At 39.1% G+C, this 16331-nt stretch overlaps 1 protein-coding gene across 1 annotated transcript; it reads left to right on the top strand.

Annotated features, from left to right (window-relative positions):
• Window positions 1–548: 548 nt before the first annotated feature.
• On the top strand, window positions 549–2060 carry LOC109194730 (uncharacterized). Its single transcript, XM_019345476.2, has 4 exons — window positions 549–631; window positions 818–1171; window positions 1281–1559; window positions 1730–2060. Exons 1-4 carry the CDS (start codon window positions 577–579, stop codon window positions 1828–1830), a joined length of 789 nt encoding a protein of 262 aa, XP_019201021.1. The 5' UTR covers window positions 549–576; the 3' UTR covers window positions 1831–2060.
• The last annotated feature ends 14271 nt before the right edge of the window (window positions 2061–16331 follow it).

Raw genomic sequence — 16331 nt, forward strand, 5'->3', positions numbered from 1 at the left:
TATAGAGTCAAACCTGAAGAGTTCTGATAATGCTGTTGCTGCCACTTTTTGAAGAAAGCACTTCCTCTTGACTTCATCAGGAAGAAATTACTTAAGATTAAGAATGAGGAACAGGAGGATTTCAGTTCACTAAGTCATCTCATCTGTTTTATTTTATAAACTAAAATAAACTCTCAGACATCAAAAGTCAAATTTTGTTGGGTTTAAGGAGTTTGACCCTTTAACTGTTGAATTAATACATTTCTCACCTTCACCAAAAAATCTTTATCTTTATAATAATGATGTGCCATACATATTATTATTATAAATACACTGTGGGAATGGACACAATGAGCATCTGCTAAATATTAATATAACATCACTTTGTATAAAAAATTACATCATGAATTTCATACAAAGAGTGAGATACTCATTTATGAAATGTAAACTTCAGGAAAAAAAGAGAACTAAAGACATTTTGCTGAGGAAGTGAAATCTCACTACTGACAGGAAGTACCAAAGTTTTAAAGAGTCATCAGCTCAGAGACTGTGACAGTCGAGATTGAGAACAAGAAAGAAGTGAGACAGAGAAGCACGATGGATGAATTCAGATGGATTCAAATGTTTTTATGTCTGATGATTCAGATCGCAGGTAAGAATACAGGAAACATTTTAATAGCAGTCAAACTAAATGTTATCAATATTATTGCCAACACTAACCTTTATATTAAACAAGACAGCTGAGCATGCTCTATTTAGAAATTTGTATCTAAAATGATCTTCACTATGACTGTAAAAAATTGCTGTATTCTAATTTATTTTTCATATTTCTCTTTAGTCTCCTCAACAGTATCTGTAAATGAAACATCCATGTTTATGAAAGTTGGAGATGACGTCACTCTGCCTTGTGTAAATGTGATAGATGAGCAGAATAACTGTAATGGTACTACGTGGGTCTTTACTTCAAGAAACAAACCAACAACAGTAGAGCTGATCACACTTGGACAGATTGGTGCAAAAGCTAAAACTAAATCAGACAGACTGAGTGTTACAGCGAACTGTTCTCTGCTTATAAAGAAGCTCACAGTTGAGGATGTTGGTTTTTATTACTGTCAACAATACAAAGTCGAGGAAACACCATCTAAATACACTCTGGTTCGTCAGTCTTTGGTTCATCTCTCTGTTATTACCTGTGAGTACTTACATCAAAATAGTTTCATATTTTTTTCAAACATAACAACAATCATAGTTATTAAGATAACTTGACTAATTTGAGCTGTCTTTGTCTCCATCGTTGCCAGTGACTGAACATAAGGACACTGATAAGGTGACATTAAGCTGCTCTGTGGTGAGAAATGGAGATTGCCATCACACAGTGAAGTGGCTGATTACAGGTCAAGATGTGGACAAAGAGAACAAAGAAATAGTGACTTCACAGACTGTCTGCTTCACCAATGTGTCTGTTCCAAAGTCTCACTTTCTCCACTCATCAACTGATAAAATACTCAAGTGTGAGGTGACTGACACTAAATCAGGAAGAGTACAGGTGTTTAGCCCACAGCCCTCAGGTGAGGAAACAGGTGAGATCATGATCAAATGTTTAAAATGACTAAAATCACCTCAAATATTTATTTGATAGAAAAATGTACATTTTTAAGCAGAAAAAAATGTTCTTCTATATAAAACACATAAAGCACCCTATGAAACAAATTTTGAACATGTTTTTTCCCCTATTTTTTCATTTATTCAGTTGACCCAAAAACAACAACAAAAATGAACAGAAAATCTGAAAGCGACACAACATCAGGAACAACCACAATAACAAAAAGTAGTCCTTCCATAACAGGTTAGATTATGATGATTAAGCTGACAAAATTCAGCAAAAATATCTGTTTGTTTGGAACTTTAAGAAGACTTTTAAACTTCTGTTTTTACATATTTCTTCTCCATTTTGTTCCATTACATTTACTTACATTTCAGACATTCGAAATAAGCCTCTTATCTTACAGGAAACAGAAAATGATTGATTTTTGCAGTTCAGTGATTGATTCACCTCTGAATATCTTTGTAGTCATTGGAGAAGTGATGAGAGAGTGATATTATACCCCTTATGTCAAAAATATTCATGAGCTTTTTGAGTGTTAGTTTCTATGAATTATTCATGAGCTCAGTAAGTAATTAAATTATGATAATTAAATTATGATAATTAAATTATGATATTAATAAAAATATGATATTCATAAAAATTATGATTTTCATAAAATATGCTAGTTCATTGCTTTTCTTCCCCCAAAAAATAAGAACTAATTGCTTATTTTAGAAAAGTTTTTATATCAAATAGCATTCTTTTATTTTTTTAATCCATTAAAAACTTTTTCCTTTTTCCCCTAAAGAAACGCCATCTGGTGGTGGGTCAGCGCATGACAGCGCATGAGTGCACAGGGCGCGCACGAGCGCGCCTGTGTGTCTAGGCGCGCTCGTGCGCGCGCCTGACTCGGGACCGTGCTTCTGTGGGGGGCTCCGTGTTTATGGGTGAAAATGTGTTAAACCAGTATAAATGTGCTTAGTTAAACTTGTGCTTTTGTAACGTTCAGAATGGCCAGACATACAGGGTGCATGCCTTGTGGGAAAAGTTTATTTCAATTTATATGCATTTGTTTAATCCGAACAAAGAAATTTAAAATCAAAGTCCGAGTCGCAAAAAACTCTCGCGACCATAAACGCCCCGCGGCTCCCAGCGGCTTACAGCAAAAAACAAAAAAACCTCTGCGGTTTCTCTCCAAAATACGCAAAACAAAAAACCCCTAGAAATAACCTGTAGGGAACCCCCGTATACCCAAAACCTTATACTCGATAACAGGGGCAAATCCTGAAACCAAATCCTTAGTCTTTTATTCTCAAACCCCGCTCCGTGTCTAAGTTCTTACTCGCGATCCTTAGGCACATAACCGGCAAATCCTCCTGAAAAACAAAACAAAACAAAAAAAAACCTCCGCGGTTTCTCTCCAAAAATACGCAAAACAAAAAACCCCTAGAAATAACCTGTAGTCAACCTCCTATCCCCAAGCCTTATATTCGATAACAGGGCAAAATCCTGAAACCAAATCCTTAGTCTTTTATTCTCAAATCCCGCTCAGAGTCTAAGTTCTCCCTTCGCTCCGAGCCGCACCGGCCCGCAACCAGAGCATTCTCTTTTTCCTTCTTGTTCGTTCCCCTGCTCACCCTCGAATGCTGCCTACCTCGTTTGAAATTTGCGCCGGAGATCCACTCCGCCTCCCAGGTGCCGCCACTCAGACCGAATACCCATTAATACCCCCTTCGCCAGACCGCTTAAAACAATTAGCGGTACTCAGACCGAATACCCATTAATACCCCCTTCGCCAGACCGCTTAAAACAATTAGCGGTACTCAGACCGAATACCCATTAATACCCCCTTCGCCAGACCGCTTAAAACAATTAGCGGTACTCAGACCGAATACCCATTAATACCCCCTTCGCCAGACCGCTTAAAACAATTAGCGGTACTCAGACCGAATACCCATTAATACCCCCTTCGCCAGACCGTTTAAACAATTAGCGGTACTCAGACCGAATACCCATTAATACCCCCTTCGCCAGACCGTTTAAACAATTAGCGGTACTTTTACCTGTGTGCATATCAATCATACCTGGTAAACCTTACTGCCCCGCTGACAATTACATAACAAACGGGTGGATCCGTTCACACCCCGCTCACCCAATCGGATACAGGGCCGATTTATCTTCTCAGCGATACACTGTAAAATATAACTTGTTGTTTCAACTTAAAAATATGAGGTAAAGGGCTGCCTTAAAATTTTAAGTTAAGTCAAGAAATAGAGTTTGTTCTTATAACACAACCAATTGTTATCTTAATGAAAAATCACATGTTGTCTAAACTTTCATCTTAGTTTAGTTGACTGAGATTTGTTAGTCAGTTCAACTCCTTTAATTGTCATTTTTACTTGGGAAAACCCTTTCAGCTAAATTAAAATAATCTATTGTTTAAACTCTTGTCCTAGTTCAGTTGACTTGGGTTTTTTAGTTAATTCAAATACTTTAGTAGTTCTTTTAACTTAGGAATCTATTTTAGCTTAACTAACATGATCTGTTAGCTAAGTTGATTTAAGTTTATTAATTACCTGAGCTCCTTAAGGTAGCTGAGTGAACTTGTAAATCAGTTTCATTTTAATTATCAGAGTTGATTGACTGGATGTAAAGAAAAATGTGTATTAAACATCTTAAGTTTTGTTTTGTTTTTTTAGCTTTCTAACATCCATTTCAGCAAAACTACCTGTTAGGTTTATCTTAGATCTCAGGTTTAAATATCTACATTCCTTTAAATTAATTTTCTGTTGTTTACAGAAAAAAAAAATAAAACCCCACAGATTCCATTAAAGTCTATCTGATCATTTCATACAGAAAGTTTGTTTTAAGAACATGACAAGACAATTACTCATGAGCACCCAACATTCACCATTTATTGTGCCATCTTAGTCATCTGAGAAACAGAAAAATCAGTGACGTAGCTCATCTTTCTCACAATCCATCAAAACTCAAAGGCTGCTCCCTGTGAAACAAATTTGAACTTGGTCTTGAGCCCAGTTTGGGTGAAGATTAAATTCTGACCAATACTCTAGGAGCAGTAGTGATTCTTGTGAAGTAACAACATAAAGTCTGCATTAATGTAATGTATCAACAGAACACTTGCTATTTTAGAAAAGTTATTCTTTACATTTACAAAATTTTTAAACTTCATTGTGCTCAGTCACACCTGTTAGCATAAAACTTGAAATACTAAAATAGTACAAAACCTTTGATAAGTGACAGTAAAGATCAGTTTATAACAAGTAAGACATCAAACTCTTGTATTTGTCTTCGTTTACAATTGCAACAAATTCCACAGAACCAATATCTCTGAAAATGAGTGCATGCTTCTGAAACATTTGATAATATGAATATTTCAGAAACATCAGTTTGAGTCTGCTCAATTGCAAAACAAAGGAAAAACTACTGACTTGCATGAGATAAGCATCTGCAAAGTCCAGCATATTGTTGTTCACATAAGTTTCTTAAACCATGAACAAATGAGTAATTGTCTAATATGGAATGTAAAGTGTAGTCATTTAGTGACATACAAAAGTGAGAATGAGAACTTGCAAGAATAAAAAAACAAACAGTAAAATAAAAACTGTCCTTAACACTAAGGAGCATACAATTACAGTTCTGCATGGCTTTCTGCAAGAGTCTGTTTCTTAGACCATGCACTAGTGAGATGCACTGCCTTCCACCAATGTTCATTTGGATGTTCTGAATGACTTCAAAGATGTCCTTAAGTTCCTTTGGATGGTCTATGTTGAGGGCAAAAAGAAGGCCCATCAGCATGGAAATGGCACTTGAGACATCCCTCAGATTAGACAGGATTACTGCCGCCTCAAGGACAACCAACACATCGATGATGTCTTCTTCTTTCACCATCGCAATGCCAACTTTCATCCTCTTAGAAAACGTGTCTTCAATACCTGTCGGCTATAAAAGGGTTCAAAGACAAAAAAAGAAGAAAAAAAATTACACAATTACAATTACACAATATCCCTTGTGCTTAACAATTCATGTCTTTCCAAAGAAGAGCCATACTGATGCTTTGGATGATGGTGATTGGCTTTGGGTAACACTTATTAGTTGTTAAAGTTTTTTCAGAATGAGATATGCACCCCCATGTTACAAATCCATTTCTTGCTTTAAACAAAGACCATGTTCATAAATAACTGAGCATGTCTTCAATTGCAGAATTCAAAAAAAATTTTCAATTTAAATGGTAAATGGCCTGTATTTGTATAGCGCTTTACTAGTCCCCTAAGGACTCCAAAGCGCTTTACACATTCAGTCATTCACACACATGGGTGGATGACTGAATCGTGGCTGAAGAGTTGACAGTTCGTCTTATAATTGGAAGGTTGCCGGTTCGAGCCCCAGCTCCGACAGTTTCAGTCGTTGTGTCCTTGGGCAAGACACTTCACCTGTTGCCTACTGGTGGTGGTCAGAGGGCCCGGTGGTGCCAGTGTCCGGCAGCCTCGCCTCTGCCAGTGCGCCCCAGGGCGGCTGTGGCTACAATGTAGCTTGCCATCACCAGTGTGTGAATTTAAATCTACTTATGCTAAATATTGGCTGTGCTCTAAACCAAATCTGGCTGAGAATACATGAAATGTGCAAACTGCAGCTACACTACAGGATCAGATTGTGGCTCCATAGACAATGCTTCTTTAATCAGTTTATTGATTAAAGTTTATTTTTCCCCCTATATTAACAGCATGAAAAAAGAGCATATAGACATGGCTGAACAGGTTGCATAATTGGCACTGAATATCAACATCCACCTTTACCCGGCTGCCCAATGACTCTCGGCCAGTAACCTTTAATTGCTTACCCAGTCTACACAGTCTATTTTCCAGGGTCCAGGACATTTCACCAAAGTATTGCCCCCCACAGCTGTAGCAGCCACTGCAGCCCCTTAAATATCCTAATATCTCTGCCATTACAATATACAATGTGAGAAATCAAACGTAAAGCTGAAGTGAACAGTACAGCAGCGAAATGTCAAAGACCCTGGTGAAGACATGAATAAACACAAGACACTAATAATATCAATGCTAGCTTGCCAGTTAGTTTCTCTGAAACCCAGACCAAATCCAGTGTCAAAGATCTTGTAATAATACATTTGGTGAGGAAAAAGTACACATGTACTTTTTAATTTAAAATCCACTGTGGTGCTGTCATTATTAAATTTACTAAAAGAAACAATGCTAACCTTCACAGTCTTGAAAGTGTGTGAGGGATCTTCCTTTAGAAAATGAGGTCCTCTGTCCTCTTCCTTTGTGTAGGGCTCTGGTCAAAGAAGTCAAAAAGAAAACAAAAACACTTTTTAAACAGTGTTTATGAAGCATGTAGACAGCTCCAAATTCACAGCTTTTTGATACATAATTCCATCAATATATGATTATCATTGGAGATTTTGAATCAGGCTTATCAGGATATTCAAGTAGAATATGATATCCAACCTACCACCAATATACATAGATTCTGTAAAAGTTACCACACTAAATGTCCAGTTGTGAATTATGATGACAGACTTTACTTATCAGCTTTCTTTCAATGAGTTCATCAGTCGAACTGGATAACCTAAAACTTAAACAAAGGATTAGATTTCGCAGTTGAACACTTACATCATCTCCGAAGCATCTTATGAGCCTAGTTAGCCCTCCTATGCCGCTCTTGATTTTGAACAGCTCCACGAACCTCTCCATAATGGTCAAGCACAGCAAAAAGGAACCCTTTCAGGTCAACAGATGTAAGACGGGCAAATTCTGCTTCAACCTGAGCAATAGAAGAAGAGGGGTGGAGAGTACAGGCAGAATAAAAAAAAGATTCTTTGAGACCCAAATTTAAGCAAACCGTCATCTGAGGCCCATTAGAGAAAACACAAACACACAAAAGCAAACAAACAAAAAGATGCACTTTACCTGCCGTTCAGCAAACAAGGAAGTTCAGAGAACAATAAGCTCTGTCTTGAAATCTTTTAAAGTAGAATGATTGTGAAAATGACTTATGTGATGTAAAACTTTAGTAAACGTGCGATTAAAAGAACACTGAGTAAAAGGACAAGTAACAGTTTCCTTATTCCTCAGATGTTTACCTTGATGAGCAATACTGTTTTAGTCCAACTGCCTCATTAAAGTTACACAACAGGCTTTTTACATTAAAGCCAGCAAGTCCATTACATACTCCCTTTTTAGATCTGAAATACTGTGCAGATTCTGTGTATATGTAGTGGACAGCAATTTACCCAAAAGAGTGCAAAGTTTGCAAGTCCACCTCATTTAAATGACAAAGTCAGATGTGATCATCTAGACCTGTGAAAATAAATTAATGACAAACCTGGAGTTATGGATGTTATTACAACCACAAGAACCTAAACAGTCTGCTCCATTGCTTTTGTTAATGAATCATTTGTTGGTAACACGTCTGAATATTTAGTTTATGCCACCTGCATGTGATCATCAATAGTGCCATATTACTTCTTAAGAAGTACCCTGACACTACAATCTTTATATCATTTGTTCTACAGAGCTATTAAGTTACAATATAATCTGTGGTGTTTCCAGTATGACAAAATGCACAAATTGTAACTTACCATTTGACTCCACTGACAAAAATAAATCCCCAGCATCAAGTTTGGCTTCACAGACCTAAAATAAGTCAAATAAAAATATATGTTATAATTATATTGTTTTCGCCATTTATTCATGTTTGCTAATTTTCTGACATATAAACAATGTTAGTTTTGTTACAATACAGAGAATGCAGTTTAATTAAAAGGTAAATTATGCAAAAAAAAAAAAAACTTCTGCAGTATATCATGCCAAAAATCAGTGTCTCTGATGCCAATTATTTTATCACTACAGCTCTTTTAGTATGGAAACTCACACAATCTAGTCATACTGATCACAAGAGTTCAAAAATAAGTCAAAATAGTGAGCTGTGTAACAAATAACTGCACAATAGAATTAAAGCAAAAAATAAACACACTGGAGGACTATCTGATAAAAACTAATATAATGCTGGTTTGTAGACCATATTTTGTCTCAGTCCTCAGTGCACTCTTGCAGCTTAGCATGCAGCAGTTAATAACAACTTAAGTGATTACATAGGGGTAAACAGATGACAACAAGCATCGGAGTCCTGCCAAAAAGTTCTTTTTGAATCCAGTCAGTTATTGGAAATATTGCCAAAATGAACTTCCACCAAAATACAACAGCCTGTGAACTTGAAAGAAATTTACAAGTACAGAGACAATATGAAATAAGCTTTATTAATTAGCTGAGTTAGCTTGCTAATATCGCAACAGGGTGAGTGCACAACCTTAAAGCTAGCGGCACAATACTTGTGATTTGGTCAGTGCCACATTAAACCCATAAAAAAGGCCATATGTCAGTTTATTAGGTCAAGTTTGGTCATGACATACAAGCTGGACCTTGTCGGCTAAAGTTACATTAGCTAAAGCAAACATTTCGGTAAAAGAGAAAAACACACATCATGCCATAGATTCAAAACATGTTCCAACTTTTGTAGCTCTCTTTCCTTATAGTTATAACCAATGTTACTCACCTTGAAAGCATATTCCAAAGAAGACGATTAGAAAACGTCCAAGTAAAGTGAGCATGTCGTTAACCGCCAATTCCCCATGATGCACCTCGGTAGCAGTCACGTGAGGCAGTTTTGAATCCTGCTGTGCTCAACTTACCCACATTGTCAAGTTCACATAAGTTGCTGATTTAGCTGGACATGAGTTTTCAAGTTAGCTTTTTTTGGTGTAATTGGGACGTTTTTAACTTGTAATTCTATGTTATAACAACAACTTCAGTCATCTATCGTCAGACTGATATAGAATAATATGTTGAAACAACAAACAGCTAGAATTACATTTTACAGTGTAGGTCTATTCTCTCACCTGCATCAGGATAAATAATCTCACATTTCAAGTTGAATTTAACAGTTTTTCCCTCTCAGAAAAACAAGTTTTCTCCTTTTTTCACAAAACAACATGGCCACCAGACCTACCAACCTCACTGTGGTCTCTCAGACCCCCGTAACCAGCTACAGAGCCTCTGCCAAGCCAGTGCAGCTCAAACGGCTGCATCTCTGTAGGGTCCAGCCTGCATCTGCTATCCCTTTGGAGGAGAGATTCCCTCTCAACACCGGGGGATTTTGGGGCTATGCTTTCAGCCTCCCGGAGAGCCAAATCTATTTCTACCAGCTAAAAGCAGGTGAAAGTTTTGGCCCGCTGACACCACGGATTGCTTTTAGCTCGTCTGACTGGGCTGTTTTGACCCTCATCGCGACCCCTGAAATCCAGAAGAGCCTGCAGGATACGAGCTCCCAGCAACCGCGAACAAGGGACCAAGAAACGCAGACGCCTCGTGTTTTCAAAGGGGTCCATGAGTTTCCACCATTCACCCAACAACACCGGCCTTTAAACGCGGTGAGAAAAACCGTGACATATGCGCAGTGGGAGACTAAGAGCACACCGTTTTGCAGGTGGGTCTGTAAGGCCAGTCGTCAGACAGCAGAAAATGCCGGCAAGGATGAGTTCGTGCTGGAGCTTACGAACACCCACTCAGGCGTTTTCAACACATTGCTTCGGATTCCCATTCAAGACTGGCTAAAGATGGTGGGGGAAAAGAACGGTAGAATTTTAGAGCTTTTTAAGCTAAGTACACGCACCTCTGAGTTGGTGCTGGTTGGAAATAACCCCCCGCAGTCAAAATAACCCTGCCCCCCTCATCCGGTCCCCTTACCCCGCCTCCTCCTCCCCAGTGCTTTTTAAAAGCCGTAACGACCCTCTCCTCCACATCTTCTGTAAAAACAGCCATGAGTCACCACAGCTCTGGAACTCACTCTGCTCTAACCCCAGCATCCTTTCGGCCAGCAGCTGCTTCTACTCCAGTCGGGAACCCCGTGATGGATCTTGCTACTCCACCCCAGAGTCCCCACCGGGGGTCATCATCTCCGGCCATTATGCGTGCAGATTCGCCGCTCCTGCCTCCATCACCTCAAGGTTGGAACTCGCCCCGCCACCCTGCTCTCGGCTGGCAATCACCCGAACAGACCCCGGTAAACAACCCAGTCTCCGGTGTCTCGCTCTGGGCTTTGGGGGACCCTGTGTGCCGGGCTCTTTTCAGAGAGCCTGAAGACAATGCCCCCCACCCTGGGGTGAGCAGTGGACAATCTTCATCCCTGGACATTGACGAGGCCGCTACTCTACTCCCCACAGCCGTTTTTGAACTTATAAAACTAACTCTCAAGTACCTTGTCATGTCGCTACTCCAGAAACACCGACAAGACGTGTGTCAAGGATGCGCAGTCTCCCACCCCTCACAGAGACGCCATTCTTGTCTTTTCCCGTTGGAAAAATATTACTTTTTCAAGTACTATGATGAACTCTGCAAAAGAGTATGGAACGGACATTTCACCAAGACATTATTACAAATTTTACGGTTAGAAGGCTTTTCACCACCACCCGAGCAAGTCAGAGGTGTGGCCCAGGCGTATCTCTTTGAACTCAGAGACGCCCGCGATATAGAGGGCACTCTGCAAGAAATCGATGCCAGTGTCACTGAAGTTACTCATACAATAATTGATCAAGTGTTAGATGACAATTACTCACTGTGGCTGTCCTAGTATTTGTTTTTCTTTTCTTTCCTATTATTTTTCTTCCTGTTAAGTTTTTGTTTGTTTGTTTTTACTAGTTTCAGATGTAATGTTTTTTTTTTTTGTTTGTTTTTTCATTACATCAAATAAATTGTTTTTGGAAAAACGTTGTATCAAATAAAACTTTCTTGGAAAATCATTGCAAGAATCAAACTCGTTATTTTTGTTTTTACTAGAATCAAAGTGCAATGTTTTAATGACAACAAATAAAATATTTTCATAAAGTTGTTACATGAGATAAGTAACTGCTCGATCATGAAATAAAACCATAGTTAAGCATAACTTCAAAGAACACACATGGCAGAGCAGATTCTATTGAAACGGGCATATTACGACCCATCTCACCCCGGTAGTTTCTGTGGAGTGCAAAAATTGATTAAAAGCGTGCAGGATGAAACTGGTACAAAGATTAACGCGCAAACAGCCCAAAACTTCCTCGCCGGGCAGGATGCGTACACCTTACACCGAGCCGCACGCCTGCGCTTTCCGAGAAACCGTGTGTTTGTCCCCAGACCTCTATATCAATTTCAGGCAGACTTGTGCGACATGAAATCGTTATCAGAGCATAACGATGGCTATCAATATTTACTTACAGTTATAGATGTTTTCTCTAAAAAAGCCTATGCAAGAGTGTTGAAAAACAAAACAGGAGTTCAGGTCACTAAGGCTTTTGAGGCTGTCTTAAAAGACAGCCAAATTCCTCAAAAGCTACAGACAGATAGTGGTAAGGAATTTTTTAATTCCAGTTTTCAATCTTTAATGAAAAAGCATGGTATAAATCATTTTGCTACAGGGAGCGATCTAAAAGCCTCAGTCTGTGAAAGGTTTAATAGAACTCTTAAAAGTAAAATGTATAGATATTTCACTGCTCAAAATACCCGTAGATATATCGATGTGTTACAAGATTTATTACAAAGCTATAACACTAGTTATCATCGTTCCATAAAAATGGCCCCGAATCAAGTAAAATCAGACAATGTAGCATTAGTATTTCAAAACCTATATGGCACTTCGTCTCGTTGTAGAAAAAAGCCCATGAAATTTAAAAAGGGAGATCTTGTCAGGCTCTCTAAAGTTAGAGGTGTCTTTGATAAACGTTATGAGCAAACATTCACAAGCGAGGTATTTACGATTGATCAATGCATACCTAGAGACCCTCCTGTTTATAAAATCAAAGATTACGATGGGGAAGAAATTATAGGTAGTTTTTATGAGCATGAGTTGCAGAAAATCGCTCTTTGCAAGGATAAGCTTTATCACATAGACAAAATTCTCTCAAAACGTAAACAGAGGGGACAGCTTTATTTCCTGGTGAAATGGAGGAATTGGCCTGAAAAGTTTAATAGCTGGATTAAAGCCAGTGAGCTTAAAAACCTGACATAATGAACTCCGTACATCACTCTCACCCCGGCTAGCCTTTGTAACGGTTCAGCATGACTCTCAGGGCGCAGGGTTTCTACGTCACACTACCATCAAACGCAAGTCTGAATGTTTTTAAAAATAACACAAGTAGCTCCTTTCGTGTGGATTTGGCTCACCATCTCAATCTCGATGGGGCCTGGGAGGTGGCTCTCACTGAAATTTCATATCCCTATACATGGCTTAATATCCCGAATGATAAGGCTTATTTTGAATGGAGGAGGAAGGGCGATGCTGAGCAGCGGCCTGATGAGGTGGTTAAGACAAAAATACGCGCGGGGTTTTACGAGGATGCAAACACGCTGAGAGCAGAAATCGAAGCATGCCTTAGACGTATCGACTCGGATATATATCTAAAATACCACCCCATTGTTAAAAAGTTTGAATTCACCGCTGGGGGCATATATCATCTCAGGTTTTTTCCTCCTCTGGCATATATGCTTGGTGTACCGGCAGGTCTCTGGCAACGGTTTGAGCGCAAATTTGCCCCGTATCCTGCAGATATAAAAGCGGGATGTTATCATCTATTCTGTTATTCAGATATAGCAGCCTTGCAGCTGGTAGGTGATAGCTATTCGCCCCTGCTGCGTACTGTCAGAATAGAGGGTAATTACGGAGATATCGTTAACCTTTGCTTTAACAAACCAGACTACATTCCTGTTGCTCGGAAACACATAGAAAATATCCATATTGAAATCAAAACTGATCAGAACGAGCCTGTAAACTTTACCTACGGTAAAACGATAGTAAAGCTACATTTCCGCCCTGTCAAGGATCTCATCTAATAACAAAAATATGGATAATAATAGATTTATAAAGTATTACGAATCACAGGCTGGTAACGGACTGCCAGGCTTTTCAGGGGCGCCCGTAATTTACGGACGAGGAATAGCATCTATTTTCTCAAAATTGTTTAGATTTGTAACCCCATTCTTAAAGCGTGGGGTCAGCCTCGTTAAACCTCATTTGAAAACAGCTGTCAAAGGGATTGCTACAGATGTTGTGACCTCCTCGCTGTCTAACTTGAGTCGCTCAAACACACGAGAAGAGCAAGAGGGCGCTGGGTTAAGTTTAATTGCGCGCAGACCCCTTAAACGGCCTCCGGGTCGCAGGCTGACCGAGTTTAAAAAGCGGAGGAAAACTGTCAAAAAGAAACAGAGCGCTAAAACCACCAAACGGGCAACACGCAGGGCGAAGCAGGATATTTTCTAAAAAACTAAGAAACAAGCAACAATGTCTTTACTCCACGAGCGATCAAGCGAATGCACCTTGAGTGAACTGGATCTGTTCACAGCCCCCCTGACCCAATTTTCAATCGAGGACAAATGTTATTCAGAAATATTACCAGTAACAGCGCTTACTGATCGGGGACCTGTGGAATTTTACGTGCCTGGAAACGGGCTGCATTACCTGGATTTAAATGACACATTGCTGAGTTTAAGATTGAAGATAACAAACGCGGATGGGTCTGATATTGATCCAGATGCTAATGTTGCAATTATAAATTACCCTTTAAATACCATTTTCTCGCAATGTGACGTCACATTGGGCGACAGACTGATTTCACAAGCCAGCTCAACCCACCCCTACAGGGCTATAATAGAAACATATTTAAATTACTCAGAAGAAAGTTTGAAGACTCAGTTTAGCGCTGGGTTGTTTTACAAAGATACAGCGGGCTCACACGACTCGTATATTGTAATCAATGGGCCTAACAGGGGATTAGTTCGGCGTGCAGCTTACAGTCAGCGGTCGCGAGAGTTCCACGTCATGGGACCGTTACATTCTGATATTTTTTTCTGCGAACGATTATTGCTCAATAATGTGGATCTGAGGGTTAAGCTCATGAGAGCCAACGATGCTTTCAGCCTCATGGCCCCTCAGAATGCTAATTACCACCTGAATATTCTAGGAGCTTCATTGTATGTGCGGAAAGTTACTGTGTCCCCAGCTGTACGTGTAGGCCATGCTTCCGCTCTCATGCAAGCCAATGCACTTTATCCCATCTCCCGGATTAACGTAAAAACATTTTCAATACCTGAGAATTCACGGATATCACATCATGAGAATCTGTTTCTGGGTTCGCTCCCCCGTTATTTAGTCATCGGAATGGTCGATCATCAAGCATTTACAGGCCGTTATGATTTATGTCCTTTCAACTTTCAACATAACGATCTGGAGTTCTTGGCTTTATGTCATGAGAGTAAGCAGATTCCAGCCAAAGCGTTTCAACCCAATTTTGCTGAGAATCACTCCGTAAGAGAGTTTTACAGCCTCTACACCGCTACCGGAAGAAACCTAAAGGATCTCTCCTTATGCATTGACAGACAGGAGTTTGAACAAGGATATACACTGTTTGTTTTCAATTTGAATCCATCAGATGACAGTCAGGCCTTATCACCTGTGATAAATGGAAATTTGAGACTAGAAATGCGCTTCAGAGTACCACTGCCTCATACAACTACACTGATCGTTTATGCATGTTATGATTCCATTCTCGAGATCAACTCCAAAAGACAAGTGTTGGTCGATTATTACTGAGAGGCTCCACTCTTTTGTATTGAATTATGAACAACCATCAATTGGAGAGTATAATGAGATTGCTAGTTGGGGACCGTTTCTTTGGAGTATATGCAGAAGATGAGTTATTATCATTACTCAAACGTTCATTTAAAAACCTGCATATTTTATTATAAATACAGATCCACGGGATAAACCTGGAACTCATTGGCTTGCAATATCATTAGAGGAAAACGGAGGGGCCAACTTTTTTGACTCATTTGGTTTTCCCCCAGATTATGCTTTTTATCCTAAAAGCATTATAACGTTTCTGAAAAAGCATGCTAAACGAGTATCTTTCCATCAAAGACAGCTACAAGCAACACTATCCACCGTATGTGGACAGCACTGTATATTTTTCTTGGCTCAGAAATCGCGTGGAAAGAGTTATGATGATGTAGTTTCTTTATATAGCTCTAATCAAAACAAAAATGATAGCATGGTGTCATGTTTTGTAAAACGATTTATCAGATGTGTATTAATATGTAAAGCTGGCAATTTTAATCAAACTTCATGTTCTTTGAAAGCTTTTAACGATTGTCATTTGTGCTCGAAATAATTTCAATAAACTGAGAATGTTTCTGTGAAAAAGTGGTGTATTGTGCTTATTGTTAAATAACAACATGAGAGAAAATTAACTTTTAAAAAACACAATCTTTTATTTATGGTTTGGATTACATCAGAAACTTAACCATGTGGGTGATAAGGCAATTCTCTTTCTTTTCTTCTTTTTCTTCACAATAACATCTTCATCAGAGGATCTGTGGTATTCTCCTGTTTCTCTCGACTCTTTTATTGCTGCTATTTCCCTTCTAGCCGATAAGTTTGTAATAGTGGATAGGGGTATTTTTAGATCTGCTAAAGTTTGTGCAAGCAAACTCCAGCCTGTTGGTTTTACACTTGCCCGAGAGCTTGCTAAGAATTTCATCAGATCGAGCATATGACTTCCAGGTATTGGCTTCTGTCTATGCATGAATTCCCCGTCCTCGGTCCATCCTCCGGGGCCTTTTGATGCTAATATTCTATGCATTAGATATTCAGTGTTTCTCTTTGAACGAGGGTTTATGTGACTTAATACGTCCTGTAA

The sequence above is a fragment of the Oreochromis niloticus genome, linkage group LG15 (assembly GCF_001858045.2).
Source record: "Oreochromis niloticus isolate F11D_XX linkage group LG15, O_niloticus_UMD_NMBU, whole genome shotgun sequence".
NCBI lineage: Eukaryota > Metazoa > Chordata > Actinopteri > Cichliformes > Cichlidae > Oreochromis > Oreochromis niloticus.

Bases quoted from the DNA above. Each gene is read 5' to 3' on its own strand.
- LOC109194730 (XM_019345476.2), top strand. From the start codon at position 577: ATGGATGAATTCAGATGGATTCAAATGTTTTTATGTCTGATGATTCAG. The intron at 632-817 runs GTAAGAATACAG...ATTTCTCTTTAG, and splicing joins TCTGATGATTCAGATCGCAG to TCTCCTCAACAGTATCTGTA. The intron at 1,172-1,280 runs GTGAGTACTTAC...CATCGTTGCCAG, and splicing joins TCATCTCTCTGTTATTACCT to TGACTGAACATAAGGACACT.